General features: G+C 41.3%; 1 protein-coding gene across 3 annotated transcripts in view; it reads left to right on the top strand.

The window, feature by feature from the left end:
- The window catches only part of DPP10 (dipeptidyl peptidase like 10), a 1290245-nt gene that overhangs the window by 622172 nt on the left and 646770 nt on the right, over positions 1 to 21303 (top strand). The window contains exon 1 of one of the 3 annotated variants that reach the window (XM_004276493.4): positions 17357 to 18267. The exons of 1 other annotated variant lie outside the window; for it this stretch is intronic. In XM_004276493.4, coding sequence (XP_004276541.2) covers positions 18196 to 18267 — 72 coding nt within the window. In that variant the 5' untranslated portion in view covers positions 17357 to 18195. Of the gene's footprint in view, positions 1 to 17356; positions 18268 to 18348; positions 18510 to 21303 lie in introns of those variants that run through there. One more of the 3 variants, XM_049712621.1, reaches the window with a different exon arrangement.

The raw sequence follows: 21303 nt of genomic DNA, 5'->3' as shown, positions 1-21303 counted from the left end.
AATGTCCATTGAATAACTACTATGTATCCCTCTGTGCTAGATAAATTGGACAAAATCATACAAAATACTTCTAGTGTTATGATAGATTTATCTAACTATATGTCTCTTGCCTTTTTTATTGGGTATATATACATAGTATACACACATGTGCAGTTTATAGTATATTAAACAGCAACTTCAGACCAGGCAAAAGTCAACATAGCAGGTACTCTATGAAAATTGTGAATTAAATTAAATAGACACATATTCCTTGTGGCTTTTGATCTGAGATAAGACATTATTAAGGATATTTGCAATAGGATTACCTGTGTTAAAATCCCTGTTTTGCCTCTAAATAGGTTTTGAACCTTGGATATCAAAAGACTTGGTCTACTTCATTCTATTTTTTTTTTTTTTAGGGGCTACTCTTCGTTGCGGTGGGCGGGCCTCTCATTGCAGTGGCCTCTCCCGTTGCGGAGCGCGGGCTCTAGGCACACGGGCTCTAAGCACACGGGCTCAGTAGTTGTGGCACACAGGCTTGGTTGCTCCATGGCATGTGGGATCTTCCCGGACCAGGGCCCGAACCCGCGTCCCCTGCATTGGCAGGCGGACTCTCAACCACTGCGCCACCAGGGAAGTCCCAGGTCTACTTCATTCTAAATGGAGGTAGAGATACATCTACCCTGTAGAGTTGTTGCATTAAAACCATTAGACAGTGCCTGATTTACATGAAGCAGTCCATAAATGTGTGAGTTATTATCTTAACTATTATTATTATTCACAGGAAAAATTCGAAAATGGGAATGGACTCAACAGAGTACTAGAGTGGAAAGATGCTATCATGCTAGCATGATAGCTAATGGTATCAGGAAATAAATGGTATGTGACAAATGCAAGATGTAGAAATTAAGTACTCTAGGAATGGGAAACAGAAGAAATCACTTTTCACTGCAGTGGGCAGGGATGGCTTCTTCAAGAAATCTAAATGAGTTTGCAAATGTTTTTAGGTGGAGAAAATGTGCATTTGGAGGGAGTGTCTTTTCGGGGATGTACAAATTCAGAGATTTTAGCACTTCTTCACAGATGGAAGGACTCCATTTGGACCCTCAGACACAGACCACTGTGCCAGTATTTGGAATGTAAGCAGAGAGAGTTCCAAGACAGGTGCTGCATAAGAAAGAAGCTTGGACCCAAGCGAGGAGAAGGCGTCTTTCTAATGCTAACTGCAGCTCACCTTGGGTAGCAACTACACACCCATTTGTAGCTAGAAAATTCCAGGCTGAGGACAAAATAGCCCTTTAAACAAGCATGCCACTGAGTGTGGAAAGGGAAGAGGCAGAGCCACCTGAAGACACAAATCCTGCTAAGAAGAGCATTAATTGTTCTCTATATCACACAGACTTACTTCTGCAATCAATAAGAAAGAGTGGGCTCGGACTGGGGCTCATTGTTTTACAACGTAAATTTGGAATTGAACAATAGATCTCAACCTCCAGTTTTCTCCATGGTGTGGAACACAAGCTAAGCTGATACAGCATTCAACAGTATGCAAATGAGCTAATGGCCTTGCAAGGAAGATCCCAAAAAGGATCCCCAGCAAAAGATAAACGCCTTTCTCCTTGCAACCTCTTTTGTCTATCTGGGTGTTTGCTCAAGCTGAGGAATTCAAAAAGCGTAAACAAATTTAGCATTTCACTGTCAAGGCCATAAACACATTCATAAAGGCAGGAGCAATTTTGTAGCTGTACATACATTGAAGAGAGAGCATGCCACTGAGAGCTGAAGCTTGACCATCACTTAAAACAAGCAAGCAAACAACACAATTGGGAAGGAATTGTTCTAAATGCAGTCCTATCTTTTATTTTATATTCTTTTATAGCCACCCTTTATTGAGTGTTAACTAAGAGCTAAGAACTCTACTAGGCATTTTTTAAACTTTTATTTTAAAATAAAATACAACAAATCACACAAAATTATTATAAAGCAAATACTATTTTAACCACCACCCACATCAAAGAATGAAATGTTCTTTGAAACATTCAATAGAAGCCTCTCCCTCCAAAAGAAGCTCTGTTCTCTCTCCCTCCAAAAGTAACCACTGCACTGACTTTTATAGTAATCCTTTCCTTATTTTTCTTTATGGTTTATCACTTAAGTGTGCACTGTAGCTTAGTCATCAATTTTCAAGTTGATATTTTTTTTAACTCCATTTTAATCAAGTCATCCCTTTATCCTCCCCCCACCAAACTCCTCCTTTTGTCTTACTTAAAATGTATCTTTTCTTTTGAGTTTGCTCCAGGGTGGAGCTGCTAATCGCATATTCATGGTGCAGCTTTTCAGGCTCTCTTTTCTGTACTGTGTGGAGCGGGACCCTTGGTCAGACTCAGCTTTGATGTCTTTGGCAAGACTATCGGTGGTGCTGCGCTCTTTTTTCAGGAGACACACTGATGCTTAACATAACAATCCATTGTTTTACTAGAGATTCCAAAATGGTAACACTCGAGTTCTATCCACTATTTTTATACATTTGCTTGAATAATTTTATGTATAAGGAGATGCTTCCTCTCATCTACAATTTGGTTACCCAGTGGTATAGTTCCAAAAAAGGTTTGATTCTTTTCTTTCATGTAGTTTTCATGTTTGATTCTTTTCTTTCATGTAGTTTTCATGAGAATAAATTGGTTTCCTATCATCCTCAGAAGGGGACCAATTAAGATTTAAATATATTTGGTGGATACCCATCCACTGTAATTTCTATGCTTATGGAAGTTCAGTGTTTTCTTTGGCTAGGTAGAGCCATTTTAATGTTGGCTTTTAATTCCTCTTAACGTTGTTCTAATAGTCTTTGATAGCTTCCATGCTAGTTTATGTCAAAATGTTCCAGGTTTATCTGTTACATTTCTTATCCCAGATTCAGTTCAGCTGTGTCTCTAAGAAGCTCTCGTTTCTTGTATGATGACAATATGGGTGTAGGTGATAATCACTGCTACTAGGGTTGCTAGATTTAGCAAATAAAAATACAGGACTCTCAGTTAAATTTCAATTTCAAATAAACAACAAATACATTATAGTATAAGTATGTCCCAAAATCAGCAGAGGACAACTTGTACTAAAAAAGTATTTGTTGTTTATCTGAAATTCAAATTTAACTGGACAGCCTATAATTTATCTGACAACTGATTACAGCTAGGTAGTCATCTCTAGACTGTATTAGCCCAGGCCCTCTGAGAAGCAGGTATGATTAGATATGCAAGAGAGTTATTGGAAGAGATTCCTATGAGGGAACAAAGCCAGGGGTTTGAAAAGGCACGGGAGCCCTCTGGGATGATGCAGCCTTGACTTCTGTGAAAGGCACAGAGAAGAAAGCAGAATAAGATAAGCAGAGTCTCAAATTACAGTTCAATTCTAACAAATATAAATATTTATAAATACATAAAAATCTCTGGCTCACATGTTATTTTCTTGAATATCTTAAGTATGTGACTTTATTTTTCCCCCTAAGATAAAGTGTTGTTGTGGAAAAATCTAATGATAATATAATATTATTTACTTTTTAAGTGTTTTTTGGCCTAGATGCCCAAATAAATATTTATTTTCCTTTAAGATCCCTTAATTTTACTTGGTATTGACTGTGCTGTGTTAATAATCCCAGGCATACTATATGATTTTTCAATAAGTAGTTTAAATTGTTTTTTCAATGTCCAGATCACTTTCTTAAATTGTTGTTTTTAGTATTTCTTCCCCCCTACGTGCCCCGTGATTTGTTCTCCCACTCAGGAACTCCCATAATCTGTATGTTGGATCTTCCTTTCCATGAACAATATTTGTTGCTTTCTCATGGGTCTTTTTTTTTGGCCAAATTATTTTTATTTATTTATTTTAACATCTTTATTGGAGTATAATTGCTTTACAATGGTGTGTTAGTTTCTGCTTTACAATAAAGTGAATCAGTTATACATATACATATGTTTCCATATCTCTTCCCTCTTGCATCTCCCTCCCTCCCACCCTCCCTATCCCACCCCTCTAGGTGGTCACAAACCACCGAGCTGATCTCCCTGTGCCATGAGGCTGCTTCCCACTAGCTATCCACCCTACGTTTGGTAGTGTATATATGTGCATGCCACTCTCTCACTTTGTCACAGCTTACCCTTCCCCCTCCCCATATCTTCAAGTCCATGCTCTAGTAGGTCTGTGTCTTTATTCCTGTCCTACCCTTAGGCTCTAAATGACTTTTTTTTCCCTTAGATTCCATATATATGTGTTAGCATATGGTATTTGTTTTTCTCCTTCTGACTTAACTTCACTCTGTATGACAGACTCCAGGTCCATCCACCTCACTACAAATAACTCAATTTCGTTTCTTTTTATGGCTGAGTAATAGTCCATTGTATATATGTGCCACATCTTTATCCATTCATCTGTCGATGGACACTTAGGTTGCTTCCATCTCCTGGCTATTGTAAATAGACCTGCAATGAACATTGTGGTACGTGACTCTTTTTGAATTTGTATGTGTCCCTAGGTCTGAAGTGGGTCTCCTGTAGACAGCATATATATGGGTCCTGTTTTTGAATCCATTCAGCCAGTCTGTGTCTTTTGGTAAGAGCATTTAATCCATTTACATTCAAGGTAATTATCGATATGTATGTTCCTATTCCCATTTTCTTAATTGTTTTGGGTTTGTTATTGTGGGTCTTTTCCTTCTCTTGTGTTTCTTGCCTAGAGAAGTTCCTTTAGCATTTGTTGTAAAGCTGCTTTGGTGGTGCTGAACTCTCTCAGCTTTTGCTTATCTGTAAAGGTTTTAATTTCTCCATCAAATCTGAATGAGATCCTTGCTGGGTAGAGTAATCTTGGTTGTAGGTTTTTCTCCTTCATCACTTTAAATATGTCCTGCCCCTCCCTTCTAGCTTGCAGAGTTTCTGCTGAAAGATCAGCTGTTAACCTTATGGGGATTCCCTTGTGTGTTATTTGTTGTTTTTCCCTTGCTGCTTTTAATATGTTTTCTTTGTATCTAATTTTTGATAGTTTGATTAATATGTTGTCTTGGTGTGTTCCTTGGAATTACCCTGTATTGGACTCTCTGTGCTTCCTGGACTTGATCAACTATTCCTTTCCCATATTAGGGAAGTTTTCAACTATAATCTCTTCAAATATTTTCTCAGTCCCTTTCTTTTTCTTTTCTTCTTCTGGGACCCCTATAATTCGAATGTTGGTGCATTAAATGTTGTCCCAGAGGTCTCTGAGACTGTCCTCAGTTCTTTTCATTCTTTTTTCTTTATTCTGCTCTGCAGTAGTTATTTCCACTATTTTATCTTCCAGGTCACTTATCCATTCTTCTGCCTCAGTTATTCTGCTATTGAACCCATCTAGAGTATTTTTAATTTCATTTATTGTGTTGTTCATCATTGCTTGTTTCCTCTTTAGTTCTTCTAGGTCCTTGTTAAATGTAGCTTGCATTTTCTCTATTTCCCAGATTTTGGATCATCTTTACTATCATTATTCTGAACCCTTTTTCTGGTGGACTGCCTATTTCCTCTTCATTTGTTAGGTCTGATGGGTTTTTATCTTGCTCCTTCATCTGCTGTGTGTTTTTTCTGTCTTTTCATTTTGCTTATCTTACTGTGTTTGGGGTCTCCTTTTTGCAGGCTGCAGGTTTGTAGTTCCCGTTGTTTTTGGTGTCTGTCCCCAGTGGCTAAGGTTGGTTCAGTGGATTGTGTAGGTTTCCTGGTGGAGGCGACTAGTGCCTGTGTTCTGGTGGATGAGGCTGGATCTTGTCTTTCTGGTGGGCAGGTCCACGTCTGGTGGTGTGTTTTGGGGTGTCTGTAGCCTTATTATGATTTTAGGCAGCCTCTCTGCTAATGGATGGGGCTGTGTTCCTTCTTGCTAGTTGTTTGGCATAGGGTGTCCAGCGCTGTAGCTTGCTGGTCGCTGAGTGGAGCTGGGTCTTGGCGTTGAGTTTAGATCTCTGGGAGATTTTCGCTTTTTGATATTACGTGGAGCTGGGAGGTCTCTTGTGGACCAGTGTCCTGAAATTGGCTCTCCCACCTCAGAGGCACAGCACTGACTCCTGGCTGGAGCACCAAGAGCCTTTCATCTACACAGCTCAGAATAAAAGGGAGAAAAAATAAGAAAGAAAGGAAGAAATGGAGAAAGAAAGAAAGGAAGGAAGGAAGGAAGGAAGGAAGGAAGGAAGGGGATAAAATAAAGTAGGATAAAAATAAAATAAAGTTATTCAAATAAAAAAAATAATTATTAAGAAGAAGAAACCGGACAGTCAGAACCCTAGGACAAATGGTGTAAGCAATGCTCTACAGACAAAATCTCACACAGAAGCATACACATACACACTGACAAAAAGAGGAAAAAGGGAAAAAATAATCTACCTTGCTCCCAAAGTCCACCTCCTCAATTTGGGATGATTCGTTGTCTATTCATGTATTCCACAGATGCAGGGTACATCAAGGTGATTGTAGAGATTTAATCCGCTGCTCCTGAGGCTGCTGGGAGAGATTTCCCTTTCTCTTTGTTCGCACAGCTCCCGGGGTTCAGCTTTGGATTTGGCCCCGCCTCTGCGTGTAGGTCGCCGGAGGGCGTCTGTTATTCGCTCAGACAGGACGGGGTTAAAGGAGCAGCTGATTCGGGGGCTCTGGCTCACTCAGGCCGGGGGGAGGGAGGGGCACGGAGTGCGGGGCGGGCCTGCGGCGGCAGAGGCCGGTGTGACGTTGCACCAGCCTGAGACGCGCCATTGCACCAGCCTGAGGCGCGCTGTGCGTTCTCCAGGGTAGGTTGTCCCTGGGTCACGGGACCCTGGCAGTGGCGGGCTGTACAGGCTCCCCGGAAGGGAGGTGTGGAGAGTGACCTGTGCTTGCACACAGGCTTCTTGGTGGTGGCGGCAGCAGCCTTAGCGTCTCATGCCCGTCTCTGGGGTCCGCGCGTTTAGCCGCGGCTCGCGCCCGTCTCTGGAGCTCCTTTAAGCAGCGCTCTTAATCCCATCTCCTCGCACACCAGGAAACAAAGAGGGAAGAAAAAGTGTCTTGCCTCTTCAGCAGCTCCAGACTTTTTCCCCGACTCCCTCCCGGCTAGCCGTGGCGCACTATCCCCCTTCAGGCTGTGTTCATGCCGCCAACCCCAGTCCTCTCCCAGGGATCCGACCTCCGAAGCCCGAGCCTCAGCTCCCAGCCCCGCCCTTCCCGGCGGGTGAGCAGACAAGCCTCTCGGACTGGTGAGTGCTGGGCGGCACCGATCCTCTGTGCGGGAATCTCTCCGCTTTTCCCTCTGCACCCCTGTTGCTGCGCTCTCCTCGGTGGCTCCAAAGCGTCCCGCCTCCGCCACCCGCAGTCTCCGCCCGCGAAGGGGCTTTCTAGTGTGTGGAACCCATTTCTCCTTCACAACTGTCTCCCACTGGTGCAGGTCCCGTCCCTATTATTTGTCTCTGTTTATTCTTTTTTCTTTTGCCCTACCCAGGTACGTGGGGAGTTTCTTGCCTTTTGGGAGGTCTGAGGTCTTCTGCCAGTGATCAGTGGGTGTTCTGTAGGAGTTGTTCCACGTGTAGATGTATTTCTGATGTATCTGTGGGGAGGAAGGTGATCTGTGCATCTTACTCTTACGCCATCTTCTCTTGAAAACTCTCTTTGGTTCTTATCATTTTTTCCTTCCCACCTGATTTTCCTTAGAGTATCATTTGTTGTGCTTAGTTGCTCTTATGTTACTCCTAGAGTAGTCTTTATTTCTAATGACTTTTCAACAATTTCTAATTCTTTCTTGAGTTCTGTCCCTTTATTTCAGAGTTTTTAAAATTCTGATTGTTATTTTTCATATATTGTATGATTTTTTAAATCTCCTTTAGCTCATGTTGCAATGGTGTGTTATAGTTTTGAAAATATTTTGAGCATGACTTTTTTGGAAAACTTTCTTTGTCAATAGCAGAAGTTGGTGAAATTCCTGTAAAGTGCTAGAAAGTAAATATTTTACGCTTTGTAGGTCATTTGTTCTCTGCCACAATGCTTAACACTGTCATTGCAGCTTAAAAACAGTCATAGGCGATGTATAAATGAATAAGCATGGCTATATTCCAATAAAACTTTATTTATAAAAATAAGAAGTGGGCTGGATTTGGTCAGTGGGCTATAGTTTGCCAATCCTTGATCTGTTGGGATATTATTCCCTTTCTTTCTTGTAGGAAGTTTGTTTTTAAGGCTAATCTTTAAATGGAATATGACTGTGATAGTTTTTTGTCTACTCATTTTTATATATGAATGTAGTTTTCTTGAACTTTTAGATAGTTAAAAGTTCAGACAGGTTTTCTAACTTCAAATTAAATCTATTTTGTTTTCAGGTAGTGCTAATTGATTCCACTTCTAGTAGTTTTTCCTTATCATGGGGTCCTGTATTTGAAAGAAGCCCTGGCAAGTCAACTTTAAAAGTTCAAAGGATCTAGGCTGCTCTAGCCACCTTAAACTTTGACCCTGGCTTGTTAAGAGCTATGAAGTGTCTGAGGTTTTCCAAGGCTTACAAGCTAACAAGTTAACCTACCAGTTTTATGGATATTTTCAAAAAATATGAGACTCTTGGGTCAGAGACAAAGAACTTTACTACTTCAGTATAGCAAAGAGCATAAACATCATCATATTTGTTTGAGCTCTCTTTTTCCCCAAGTCCCATGGAGGTGAGTGATTGGACCCAGATGGATGTTGGTTCACACAGTGGGTTATAGAAGAGGAATCCTAAGCTTAAGAAAACCAAATCTCTTACAATGGGAAGAAAATATGCTTTCCCTTTGTTCCAGAGAGAGACACTGTTTCCTCTTTCCAGGATAATTGCTATACAAGTATTCTTTAAAAGATACTCTAGAACAAAAGACCATTTCTGGCCAGTGAGACCTGCAGAAAGGGGAGAGATCGATGGGAAATCGACTCCCAGCAGAGTCCCTTTCCTTTCACTCACTATTGGAATGCACAAAACCTCTCCTAGTTATTTTTATATTGACACACTGTGCTTTCTGGTGAATATTCACTGACTATTTTGGGGCTCTCTCCTTGAATATTTTGGGATTGTAGGTATGTCATTTGCCCTACTGCTTCCCTCTGCTTTCTCCCATATAGATACCAAGGGCACTCAGGCTGTGCGGCTTTTGGTATTTAGGGATTAGTAGAGGTGTTTTCTTATCTGGATTTGTTGTAAATGTTGTGCTTTTTGGTTTTGATGTCTAGTTCTCATCCAGCCTAAACGCATGCGGGCATCACCACAGTCCATCTTCCCCAAATAACCTTGTCTTTTAAAGAAAGTATGCCAAGCCAATTTTCCTTTTTTTTTTTTTTTGAATCGTCATTTTGACCATCAAGTTTACTATGCTATAATATGGTTATACTCTGTGATCCTACTGAGTTGCAGAGGGATGCTTGCCCCTTTTCACCTCCCCCCACAACACTAAATGGTACTAAGTTGTTCTGTCATTTTAAGTGGAGGTCCAAATCTTCTCTTTTCCATTTATAAGGTTATATATTTTCCCTTCTTGCTATTATTTGTGTAACTCATCCTATGGTAATTCCTATTACCCTCATTTTGAATATGTGGTCCAAAGACTAGTAAATCAGACAAACAACCTTGTTTAAAATGTTTGCAGAGGATGCAAAACAAAAATAAAAATGCTCTGAGGTTGGGCATAATTCTAGAAGATTCTACCGACCTTGTGGTAGTTTTGGCATTATATGGAACAGGCTACAGAAATTCAAACTATATTAAGATGACAAAACATTGTATTCAATGTCAACATTTCCTCATAATTTTACCCAGTATAGCTCCTCCTTCCTCAAATTCAGTATAAGATTTATATCCTAGGGGGAAGATAGAATACCTTAAGAGCGGCATTGCCAATATAATGCTTATCTCCAAATTCATTTTTCCTTGTGAGTTCTCAGGACTGGAGGCTCAGCACTGTAAAATACTATGTATTTTATAACACATAATATCTGCTCATAAGCAGTGGAAAATTCCAAGTTTATTTGGCTTTCACTTAATGTTTTGAAACACAGCAGTATCTGGTGAGCCTTTACCCATGTCCAGACTCAGCAGATCAGAGGATTATCAAGATTATATAATTCCTACATGTTAAATAGAAAAAGGTAAAATATTCTGAGACAACAGGGAGACAGAGAAAAGGTATTTTCCCTGGGTGACACTGTTCAATAAATTAAATAAAAAATAAGTTCATAGGAGATTCTGAGAGGGCTTACTATTGAAGTGGTGAGGAGAAGAATTATTTTTTTTCAAAGTATATTTCCTCCAAGGCCCCTTTTCTTTTTTTTTTTTTTTTTTAACATCTTTATTGGGGTATAATTACTTTACAATGGTGTGTTAGTTTCTGCTTTATAACAAAGTGAATCAGTTATACATATACATATGTTCCCATATCTCTTCCCTCTTGCGTCTCCCTCCCTCCCACCCTCCCTCTCCCACCCCTCCAGGCTGTCACAAAGCACCGAGCCAATATCCCTGTGCCATGCGGCTGCTTCCCACTAGCTATCTACCTTACTACGTTTGTTAGTGTGTATATGTCCATGACTCTCTCTCGCCCCGTCACAGCTCACCCTTCCCCCTCCCCATAACCTCAAGTCCGTTCTCTAGGAGGTCTGCGTCTTTATTCCTGCCTTACCCCTAGGTTCTTCATGACATTTTTTTTTCTTAAATTCCATATATATGTGTTAGCATACTGTATTTGTCTTTTTCTTTCTGACTTACTTCACTGTGTATGACAGACTCTAGGTCTATCCACCTCATTACAAATAGCTCAATTTCGTTTCTTTTTATGGCTGAGTAATATTCCATTGTATATATGTGCCACATCTTCTTTATCCATTCATCCGATGATGGGCACTTAGGTTGTTTCCATCTCCGGGCTATTGTAAATAGAGCTGCGATGAACATTTTGGTACATGACTCTTTTTGAATTTCGGTTTTCTCAGGGTATATGCCCAGTAGTGGGATTGCTGGGTCATATGGTAGTTCTATTTGTAGTTTTTTAAGGAACCTCCATACTGTTCTCCATAGTGGCTGAACCAATTCACATTCCCACCCCAAGGCCCCTTTTCTTAAGCAATGAGACTGATGTAGACTCCTACCCACAACCCCTGCACACACAGAAACTGTACCTCTGCCCCCAACAGGATTTCTCCCCCAACCCCCGCAAATTACAGTGTAGTAGAAAGATAAAATGTCTCTTGTGACAATTAGAATTCTGAGCAAGCTAGTACAGAATAAAGGCATAAATTGTGCAGTGATTTATACACTAGAAGTAGTGTTAACAAGGAGTGTCTCTGTGAAGTTGAGTTAGGAAAGGATGTGAGAGGAGCTGAGTCCTAATACATCAACTTCATTTGGGAAGATGGACAAGTGAGTGGATGGCTTCTCCATAGGGAGGGGTAGGAGACCACAAGAGATACTGCCCGTCCATCCTATGAGGCTATTTTGATGGCCTATCAAGTAGGATTAAACACATATCAACACTGCTGACTCAATAAAATAGCTAATTAAATGGTATTTCTCTAGTCATTGATTTGTATAAACTGTGATATTTAGTATAGATTCTCTCGACCTCCTCCACTGACGCGTGTAGTCAATTGTTAAGTGCAAAAATGATAAACATTACAAGAAAATTTAGGCTTGCTATTGATTGAAAAATATCAAATATAAATCAACTAGAGAGGATAAGGAAATTAAAATTTGGACTATGCTTTCTAAAATTGTATGAATACGTAAAATAAAACAATGGCAGGAGCTATACTTAAGACCTAACCAAAAGGAATTAAGGTATTTCACAATTCTTATGAAAACATTAACAAAAATACAAAAGACTTAATATACCCAAATATCCCTGATAGCTTTAGAAATCATTCTTTTGTCTTTTCCCCTCTTTTTTTCTTCCCACTTTTCCTTGATCTCTTCTTCCTCTTTCTCCTTTTTAGATTTGAATAAAGATACACAGAGTTAATAAATATTTAAATTGATAAGATAGATATTAAGTGACTCAATTATCATCCCAAATATTGATAGATGTAGGTGACAGATAAATAGATGAATATAAGGATATAAGAAGTGATCTACAAAAATAGCAGGCAACCCATCTAGGCTAATAGGTTAAACAGAGTTAAATAGTGGTTAGTAATGAGAGATGTATTTTATGTGCCTCATTTCAATAGAGGTCACACCCCAAGATATCCTGGAACTATATTTGTAAATATTTGTAAAATATTTGTAAAATATTTGTAAATATTTGTAAAATATTTGTAAAATATATTTGTAAAATCTAAACAAATGACTCTGGGGTGAAAGGACTGGCTGGGAATCCAAGGACTTGGCCTCAGTTTCCTTTGGAGATGATAGAAGAAGAATTTCTAGTGGTAGAAACTCTAGTGGTAGTAGTGGGAGAAGAATGCCAGGGGCCCTTTAACGTTAGTGAATCGTCTGGAGCCTTTTTACCTAAATCTTAGACTAGACTATCTTTTGTTTTCAGGAGGAAAATTCATAAGGGAGTTTGAATCTAGCGCTAAATTCTTAAAAATACATTTAGCATGGTGAAATTGGCACAAAAGATGGAAATTCTCTCTTCTCTCCAAAATTAGTCAAGATCTCACTGTAAAAGTTTTCTCTTTCAATTTATTAAATATTTCTCTGAATGGGAAATGTGCTTTGTGCTATTCTGGGAATTATATAAGGAAAGAAGTTAGGTAACCATTATGAAGTCTGAGTGTAGGAGAAGTCTCAATTATAATGTACTTTCCAAGGACAAAAGATAAAGAGGTTATTTTGAATCATTAGAAAATCAAGCCTTGGTTAGAAAGTGAGAAATACCAGGTTCAGAGAAATTTATCTATCACAGACACATTATCTGAAAAGAACAAACGTTATGCCAATGTTTCTAAGTACTCTTCCACATCTGACAATCTTTCTGTCGTTTGTGGACAACATCTGATTCAGGAAAGTTGATTTCATTTCTAAAGAAATAGGAAGATCAGGAAAAAAAATCATCAACAAAAAGAAAGAGAAGGTATTTTTTTTACAATGCTAACAACCAATTCATTAAATAATTACTCTTTAAAAAAATCAAATAAATAAACACAGATCCCTTGAAAGCATCTAGGTAAAAAAAATCATGATAACAGGTAAATTGCCCACATTCTAGATATTTTGGTGTTGTGATTCAGCTATACATTGGAGAGAAAATATTACATGGGAAAAGTCATGTTCATTGTTTCCCTGTCTTAATACCCTTATCTATGATATGGCACAGAGGGCTGTTGGGGGTAAAGGAAGATTCGAGGTGTGTTAATGTAACAACGAAGGGGACTGTACAGCGCTGGGTCTCAGTGCGAATGAGCAGTTTGTCAATATCTTCTGGTCTCCAGTGAGCAACAAGAATGGCTCTCAGGGTATTGCAACTCTGTCTGCTTCCACCAGAGATCATAATTGGGCTATGAATTTTTACAACAGGAAAGTTCCTATCATAGACAGAGACTGACAACAAGTTTAGTTAAATTAACGCCAAGAGCATGTTAGAACTGGATGAGCAGTGTGCATGGATATCACTCAAATACGTAGTGACCCTGCTTCTTTTTCTTTCTTTTTTATTAATATATTTTTGTGATAGTTTACTGGTTAGAGCTTCCAATATATATCTTATTTCTGAGGATTGCTCAGCATACTGGTTTTCTGCCCAATGACATGATATGCGCTTTGGGGAATTCAAGAAGCTGATTGAGGTGAGTAGAGATGATTTATAAATTGAAAGCAAATGATAGCGGAATATGTGAACTGAAGCTATTTCTTGATCTCCGAAAAGCTAATTGGGCACGTTTCAGGCCAGGTCTCTGAAGGCACAGCTCATGAACTGTCTTTCTGATGCTGTGCTCATTATGGACACTCAATAGAGGACCGGCTAATGCTAGAGAAATCCTCATCGAAGTGGCCTTTATGTGACATTGCAGATTTACTTCAGGAAAGAGAGAGAAGGAAGAAGAAGGGAGAGATTTCAGGCAATCAGCCCTTACAGAGCCCTATTTGCCTTAAGTAATTGATCTGAAACTGAAGAGTTTGTCTCTGAAGGCTTCCCGGCTTCATAAATTCTCAAGGGACTCTGTCTTCTAACACATCAGGGTTTATCCAGGCTTTATTTGTTACTGGTTGTTGGAGGACATGTGGGATTTTATGGTCCTGGGTCTACTCTTTGAAATGGAAGACTGAATACAGCACACATGACCTAAGTATTCTGGAACAACCCATGTTTGCCACTGACGCTTAAGCGTTTTAACGATAATCTTCAATGAATTTAATTATTATCTAAATCTCATAACCTATCCTCAATTATTCATATTAATAATTCTAGGTAAGATGAAATGTACTGCATTGGCATCACACTTTTATGAAAGAATCAAATATCAAGGAAAGAAAGACATCACAAATGGTCACAATGCTGTATATGGAGAAAGTTTTTGAGCGACTTGGGAAATTTAAATCAATATATTGAGGAAGCAACATAGTGGGTTGTGTCTACATGGGAACCTGAAACTAGGATTTGAGGCAGTAAAAATTTTCGGAAGGGAATAGTGGAGTCTGAATCCTAGAAATCTTCCTGAATAGTATGTGCATGTTGCAAGGTTTGGATATTTATAAAACAAAATAGAGGGGACTTTGCTGAGCAATCTCTTCAGGTTTTTGTAGTTACAAGAGTCTGATTCCATTCCACGAAATCTGCAGAAAAACTTCCTTTATCATTGCCTGAGTGTTATAAAATGAGTGGTTGTCCATGAGCTAGCTCATCAAAGATAATACATGAAAAAAGTACTCAAAAATATTTTATAAATCTGGGACTTCCCTGGCGGTCCAGTGGTTAAGACTCTGCCTTCCAATGCAGGGGGTGCGGACTCGATCCCTGGTCGGGGAGCTAAGATCCAACATGCCTCATGGCCAAAAATCCAAAACATTAAAAAAAAGAAGCAATATTGTAACGAGTTCAATAAAGACTTTAAAAATGGTCCGCATCAAAAATATTTTATAAATCTCTCCTTTAATAGACCTTTACTTTTCAGAAATGATAATCTGTAAATAAATTACTTTTAATTTTCAGATTTCTAAAAATATTATCAAGACAAGAATTGTTACTATACACTTATGTGCAACTAGAGAGCAGGGGAAAGTTTGGTGGATATTAAGGATCCTTTGTGAAGTAATTTACTTATCTACTGATTTTTGTTTTTTTTTTTTTGGTATTTGTATAAGTACTTAATTGTCTCACTAAGTTTTAAACATGTATAATTTATCGTTCCGATGATAGTCTTTTGCTCCATAAAATTAATATATAGTCATAGAAATTTAGAGAAAGAAGACATTTTAATGGTCACCTAGTCGAAAGTTTTGAATTTTATCATATCAGGAAGCAGAGGCAGGACATAAGTGACTTAACCCTGGCCCATACCTCTATGTGTGATGGCGGCTAGGGGTGCACCTGCCAATCTGATAACATCTAATCTGGTACAGGTCCTCTTCTCTACACTGTACTAGGATTATATCTAACTGAGTAGTTTTAAAACTTTGTAGATGTTTGATTGTAAATTAGTGTTTTATTTTTTTAGACGATAAGCTATAATCAGAAACCATACAAAACTCAGCGGGAGACATTCTCTCTCAGAATGTAAGGTATTTTTTTTTTTCTTCTTGAACAGTAGACTTTTTTCTTCAATAAGAAATGAAGTAGAAAATCCTACATTGTAATTCAAGGGCATCACATTTCAAAAAATAGTATAAGTTGGGGACATCAGTTTACCTGTGATTAAGTTTTAATTAATGCCCTTAACTTAGATCCCAACAGCTACAACATAATGTTCTTATCTTAGACAAAATAAGAACCCACCAAAAAGACACAGACTCAAATTAAATCAAAGAAGCTTTCCTTCAGAAAAAATGATATATGTACACAAATACACATTATACATGAAACATACAATAATATCTTAAATTGTGACCCAAGTGAATTTTATCTGAATACTGAAAATGGATGCAAGTTGAACATCTTAATTCAATCAAATAAGTAATCTTAAATAGAATGAGGATAATTCCCTCCAGTCTATACTTGTCCCATGTGGACAGAAATCTTTGCACGTGACTAAATTCCTGCAAGTCAAGTCAATTGTCCAAAATAGAAACACATTCAAAGGATGAATACACTGAAATAATGAAGAGAAGAGCAAAATATAAAGACAGAAATACTTTTAATGTAGCTCCCTTTCTCTGAAAATATTACATGTGAGGGAAAGCCTGGATTGTCAGATTTAATGGATGAATTGCTCAACAGCTATTTTACTATTGTTTCATTTGAAAATTTTGTTTTGTACTTTTACAACTATCAGAGTTATTCCTGTCACAAAGTTATTTCTATCAAAATGGACCAACACACTATATTACAGGTCACTAGTAATATGCACTTCACTATCTGTTTTTGAAAAGCAAGCTCTCTCTCCAGTCAAATACTACCTTTTTTGTAGAGAAAGTCATTTTATTTTTATTCTCTAATCTACAGAAATCTGGTGAACATTGCTTTCTTTAAAAAAAAAAAAAACATCTTAAAGGCTTAGGACAGTTAATGCTTAGGTCAAGTGTGACAATGCATGTTTCAGGAATTAACAGGGCAGGAGCTCAATTCCTTTTATCCTACAACATTCCCTCAGCTAGGAGGTGGCTAGTTCTTGGACTTAAGTGACTCGGACAAGGATGGAGTTGGTCCTTAGCCAAAAAAACATGACTCAAGGTTACTCTGTTCCCCTCCCCCCCACATATGCTAGGTCCCTTCTGCTGAAAACTCTTCACGACCCATGTTCTAAGTCCAGTCATACGGGATATTTAACTCCTCCCACCTTGTCTCTGGTCAGCCTGTGCCTGAGACTCAGAGAATGCTTTTTGTCCATCTGCTTTGGGCGGGTCCTTTCTAGCAGCCCGGGAAAGCCACGTGCTAGCGCATATGGATGGAACTGATGGACATTGTCTATTATACCCACAGGAATTCAGCCTCCAAAGAGCTGCAATGACTCATTGATTTGTATCCATGCTCCGGGCTCCTGGTACCCACACTATAACGTAAACTCCCTGCTGGCGGGGAATTTGGAGAGTGTTTTTGGCACAGGATAGGTGCTCAATAAACAAACTTTGAAAGGGAGAGAGTTGTGTTGAGCGAAGGGAAGGCTGCAAAGGAACTTAAAATTTGAAGGGTTTTCTACGTGTCCAAAGAAAGAGAGAGAGAGAAAAAAAAAGAAAAATGTGAGTACCAGAGTATCATCATTATTGTTTTTATTCAACCTTTAGGAATTCCACTGGCATTATTTACCAGAGAGCTAGCAGGGGAATCCAGGCTGGAGGCTAAAGGACCCCTGCCCATTGACCCAAATCAGGAGGCGCAAAGCCTCGGGTCATAAGCAATGACACCCTCTTGGGTCCCGACAGGTGCTGGTGGCCCGGATGGGGCTTTGGACCCCCAGTACCCCGCTGCCCCCTGCCTTCTCGGAGCGCTAGAGCATGCCCAATGGCAGCGCTGGAGCCACCGAGGGCTTTGCACGCTGGCACTCCGCTTCTCCGGGTTTTAGCAGGAGCCTGCGGGGGGATTGGGGGGGTGGTGAGGGGACCCGTGGAGCCTGGCAGCCTTGGTCGAGCGTGTGGGGAGCTGGCGCGTGGCGCAGGGCTCTCTCCTGCGTTGCGGTTACTGGGGAGATGCTGGAGCGCGGCGCCCGGCTGCTCCACCTGGCGGGCTGAGCGCGGCGCGGGGAGCCCCGGGGGGTGGGCGGGGGGCGCGGACTGCGGTAGAATGCGAGCCGGGCTCCTCCGGGACTGCGAGACAAAGCTCGAGCGCGGTCAGGTGCCGCTCGCCCGCCGCTCGCCGCTCCACTAACTTGTCTCTTGCTGGTGTCTGGTCTCCAAGGCTCTCAGCGCTTTGGGGTGGTGAGGGGCGGGGGGAGTGGGGAGTTAGAGGGTCTGCGGTAGCCGAAGCGGGGAGCCTGCCTGGTGCCGCTCTTCTTCCCTTCCCTATCGCTCCCCTCCCCCCACCCCGTCGCTGCCGCTTTCCCTTCCTCCAATTCGGAGAGCGTCGGGCGCCTGTGACATGCGATCGCTGCCAAGTGACGGACCCCGAGTCTGAAGTGCCCGCGAGGAAGTGAGCGCCAACGCGGGCCGCCGGCGATGACAGCCATGAAGCCGGAGCAGCAGCCCACCCCGGGGGCCAGGGCGAGCCAGGCTCAGTCGGCGGACCAGGTGAGAGTTGGCAGCTGCGGCCAGGCCCGCCAGGGGAGGGAGACTGCAAGCCGCGCTCCCCCCGCCCCTCCTCCCGGGCTCGGCTCCCACGCCTCCCTCTCCCCACCCTCCCTCCGCCCCAGTTCCAAGGCTCTTCCTCAGCTCATGCATGGACTCCGCAGGAAGTTAGAGCATCTGAGCGCGCTCCGGGGCCGGGCGAGAGGATGCGCACGGTGGAGAGCCGCGGGGAAGGGGGGAGAGAGGTAAAGGCTGGGGTGGCCCAGGGAACCCCAGCGGGAGGGCCCCCGAGCGAGGGAGGGAGAGGTGGCCGGGGCCAAGGAATGGGGGCTTCTTGGCTCCTAGTAACGCACGTTGGAGGAATTGCTGCGCGCCTGGAGGCGTCCACTTGCTGGGTTCGAGCCCTGTCTTCACGTAGCTCGTGAGACGAGCGCTGGCCAAAGCTACCCGAGTAGGCGAATGACCTTTAGGCCGGCAGAGTTTTTCCGTTCCTTTCTTTTTTCCTTTGAGGAGACGGGGACGGGGGCGCACACCTTTGAGGTGGTCTGCTTGGAACGGAGCTTGGAGCAAAAAGGCATAATTAGGGGGAACTGGGAGGATACTGGCTTTAGTGATTTGTTGGGTCCAGATGTGTTGTGTCTGCAGAGATGAGGTGCCCTGTGCTGGCTGAGGGTTATTTTAATTGCTTTTTCGTCTTTCCGCTCCGGCCACCCCCTTTGTGTTTCGGTCTTTGGGGATCTGTAGCATAACCATATGGTGAATCTCCATCTCGTTTCTGTCCCTGGATTGGGGTGACTCGGGAGTTTGGTGTCGCTTTTTCCCAAAGTTGGAGGGTCGGGAGCGCCGAGGTGCCCTGGCAAAGAAGAGGGCGGCTGTGAGAAGCCGGGTCGAGATGCTGTCACGTTTACCTGAATTAGAGAGTCTGAACCTAGAGGGTTACACTTAGGTCCGCGGATAACTAGGGAGCTGGAGAAGGGAGGCGCCGGGGTACAGAGATGGTCCCTTTGCCCCGAGTGCACTGTTGAAGGCCGCCCGACGCATTTCTGGCAGAGACACTCCTAGCTCACTGCTAGACATGGGTGAAGGGGGTGCAAACAGCGAGGCTCCAGTAGCATCTCGGCTCTTCGCATATTCTAAGCATTGAGGAACTAGTGAAGGGGAGCTGTCCAAATCGTCCTGAGTGGCCGGGGTGGGGGTGGGCAGAGGAGGCGACGCCAGGGCTGCTGTTATTAATATTCTAGTCCTGGTCATCGCTTCTGCCTAGTGGCCTCTCTCTTCTCCTTTTCCCTCCCCTTCTCATTTCCCTCACATATGTTTCACACAGGTGGTGAGGATTACTCAATGCCTTACAGCTCCCCATCCCTTTACTGGGATGAATGTTGCAGTTTTTACAAAGCAGTTGTTTTCTTAAACATCCTCTTTGCTCCCTACCCTGAGATAAATATGAGATTATTAAAACATTTGTATTACACTATATGTCCCTTCCCCTCATACCTCTTTTCCCTGCTCCCTCCTGCACACATCACAAAGTAACAACTGGTTAGCAGATTATAAAAATAATTTCAGGAGAGGAACATGGGTTTAATATCCTCTTTCAGACTGACAGCCCTTAAACTTCATTAACAAGCCACTGAGCCTCTCTACTGCTCTTGGAATGATGCTACCAGTAAGAATGATTAGTCAGGTGAGAGTCCCCACGTGAAATCTTTGCTCACTAACCTGTGACACCAGCTGGTTACTTGAGGTGCTGCAGACAGTTCAGTGGTGGTGGAGGTGGGGAAGAAGAAGCAAAGCAGAGCACACAGAAGCTGAAAATGTATATGTAAATGGTGGACAAGTAGTATATGGACAGCAAAGCCTTTTGTCAGAACGAATCTGGTACTTAAAATTCATATAAAGACAGAGATTCAAGTTTGAATCCGTTGTTTCTCTTGTTAGTGTGCGTTTTTGTTTATGGTCACTTCGAATAGTCAGGGAGTGGCCATTTGCAGAACTCTTGTTTTAATTGAGTTTTTTAAAGTGCCTTTCTGAGCACTGACATGATTTTAAAATGTCAATGGTATGCGTATTACGCTTGAGTTAAAATGAAAGAGATTGATTTCTCAAGGGAAAAGAAAGACTGAAATATACATGGCGTTTTCCATTGGACGTTGGACGTTTTCCAAGCACTCCCAGAAAATACCTATATGTAGTCTATTCTTTGTCTAAAGCTTGACATGTGAAATCATGACCAGATGATGTGGACAATTGCTGTCAGTGCTTAAGCTATTTCTTCTAAGATTACTAAATTTTTATTAACAGTATTAGTCATTGTGACCTAATTCTGCAGTTGTCAGACAACTCTCATGTGGTCCTAGATATAATACCTCCATATAGACATGACTGATTGTTCAAGTTTCTGCGATATTTCTGGAAAAAAAAAAGATTCACAAATTTATCTAAAACTGTAGCTTTATGAAGTTCTACTTAATGGTTAAATAAGGGGTGTGTTCCAACTAGTCACTTAGTAGGTATTGATTTTGAGTGATTTAAGCTTTTGAATGTTGTCAGAAAGGTCCTGTGCTTTCTGTGGTAGAGATGTTTATGAAACCTCAAAGATGCCTTGTCCTGATGCCATCAAATGCCCATTTCCACTTACAGCGCCGTAGAAGACCATAGTCTTTCCTCTGGGTGAAATGGTTATGAACCACATAATTTGGTTGTTGTGATGGTCCTTTAGAGAGCCGGACGTCCCTGTTTCATCTTATCTGCTCTGGTACAGGGTGCCATGACCAGAGGCAGCCCTTCCTCTGGGAGCAGCTGCAGCAAGAATAACAGGAAGTGAATATTTTTATTAACGTTCTGAATCATTGGAGATATTTTTATCATCTCAGTAGTCTTGCCTTTAAAGCTTCATTGGTTAAATAAATGTTTATAACAGTTACTTCTGTTGTTTTTATAACACTCCATATTTACAAAATGTCTAAAAATAAATGTTTGCTATTGGTAGAAACAGTCATTCCCACTTAGCATATAATCAATATCCATTTTACATCAAGG

This window comes from Orcinus orca, chromosome 7 (genome assembly GCF_937001465.1).
Source record: "Orcinus orca chromosome 7, mOrcOrc1.1, whole genome shotgun sequence".
Classification (NCBI taxonomy): domain Eukaryota; kingdom Metazoa; phylum Chordata; class Mammalia; order Artiodactyla; family Delphinidae; genus Orcinus; species Orcinus orca.
Note: the sequence above shows the minus strand (reverse complement) of the source record. Positions and strands in the feature narration are given on the sequence as shown.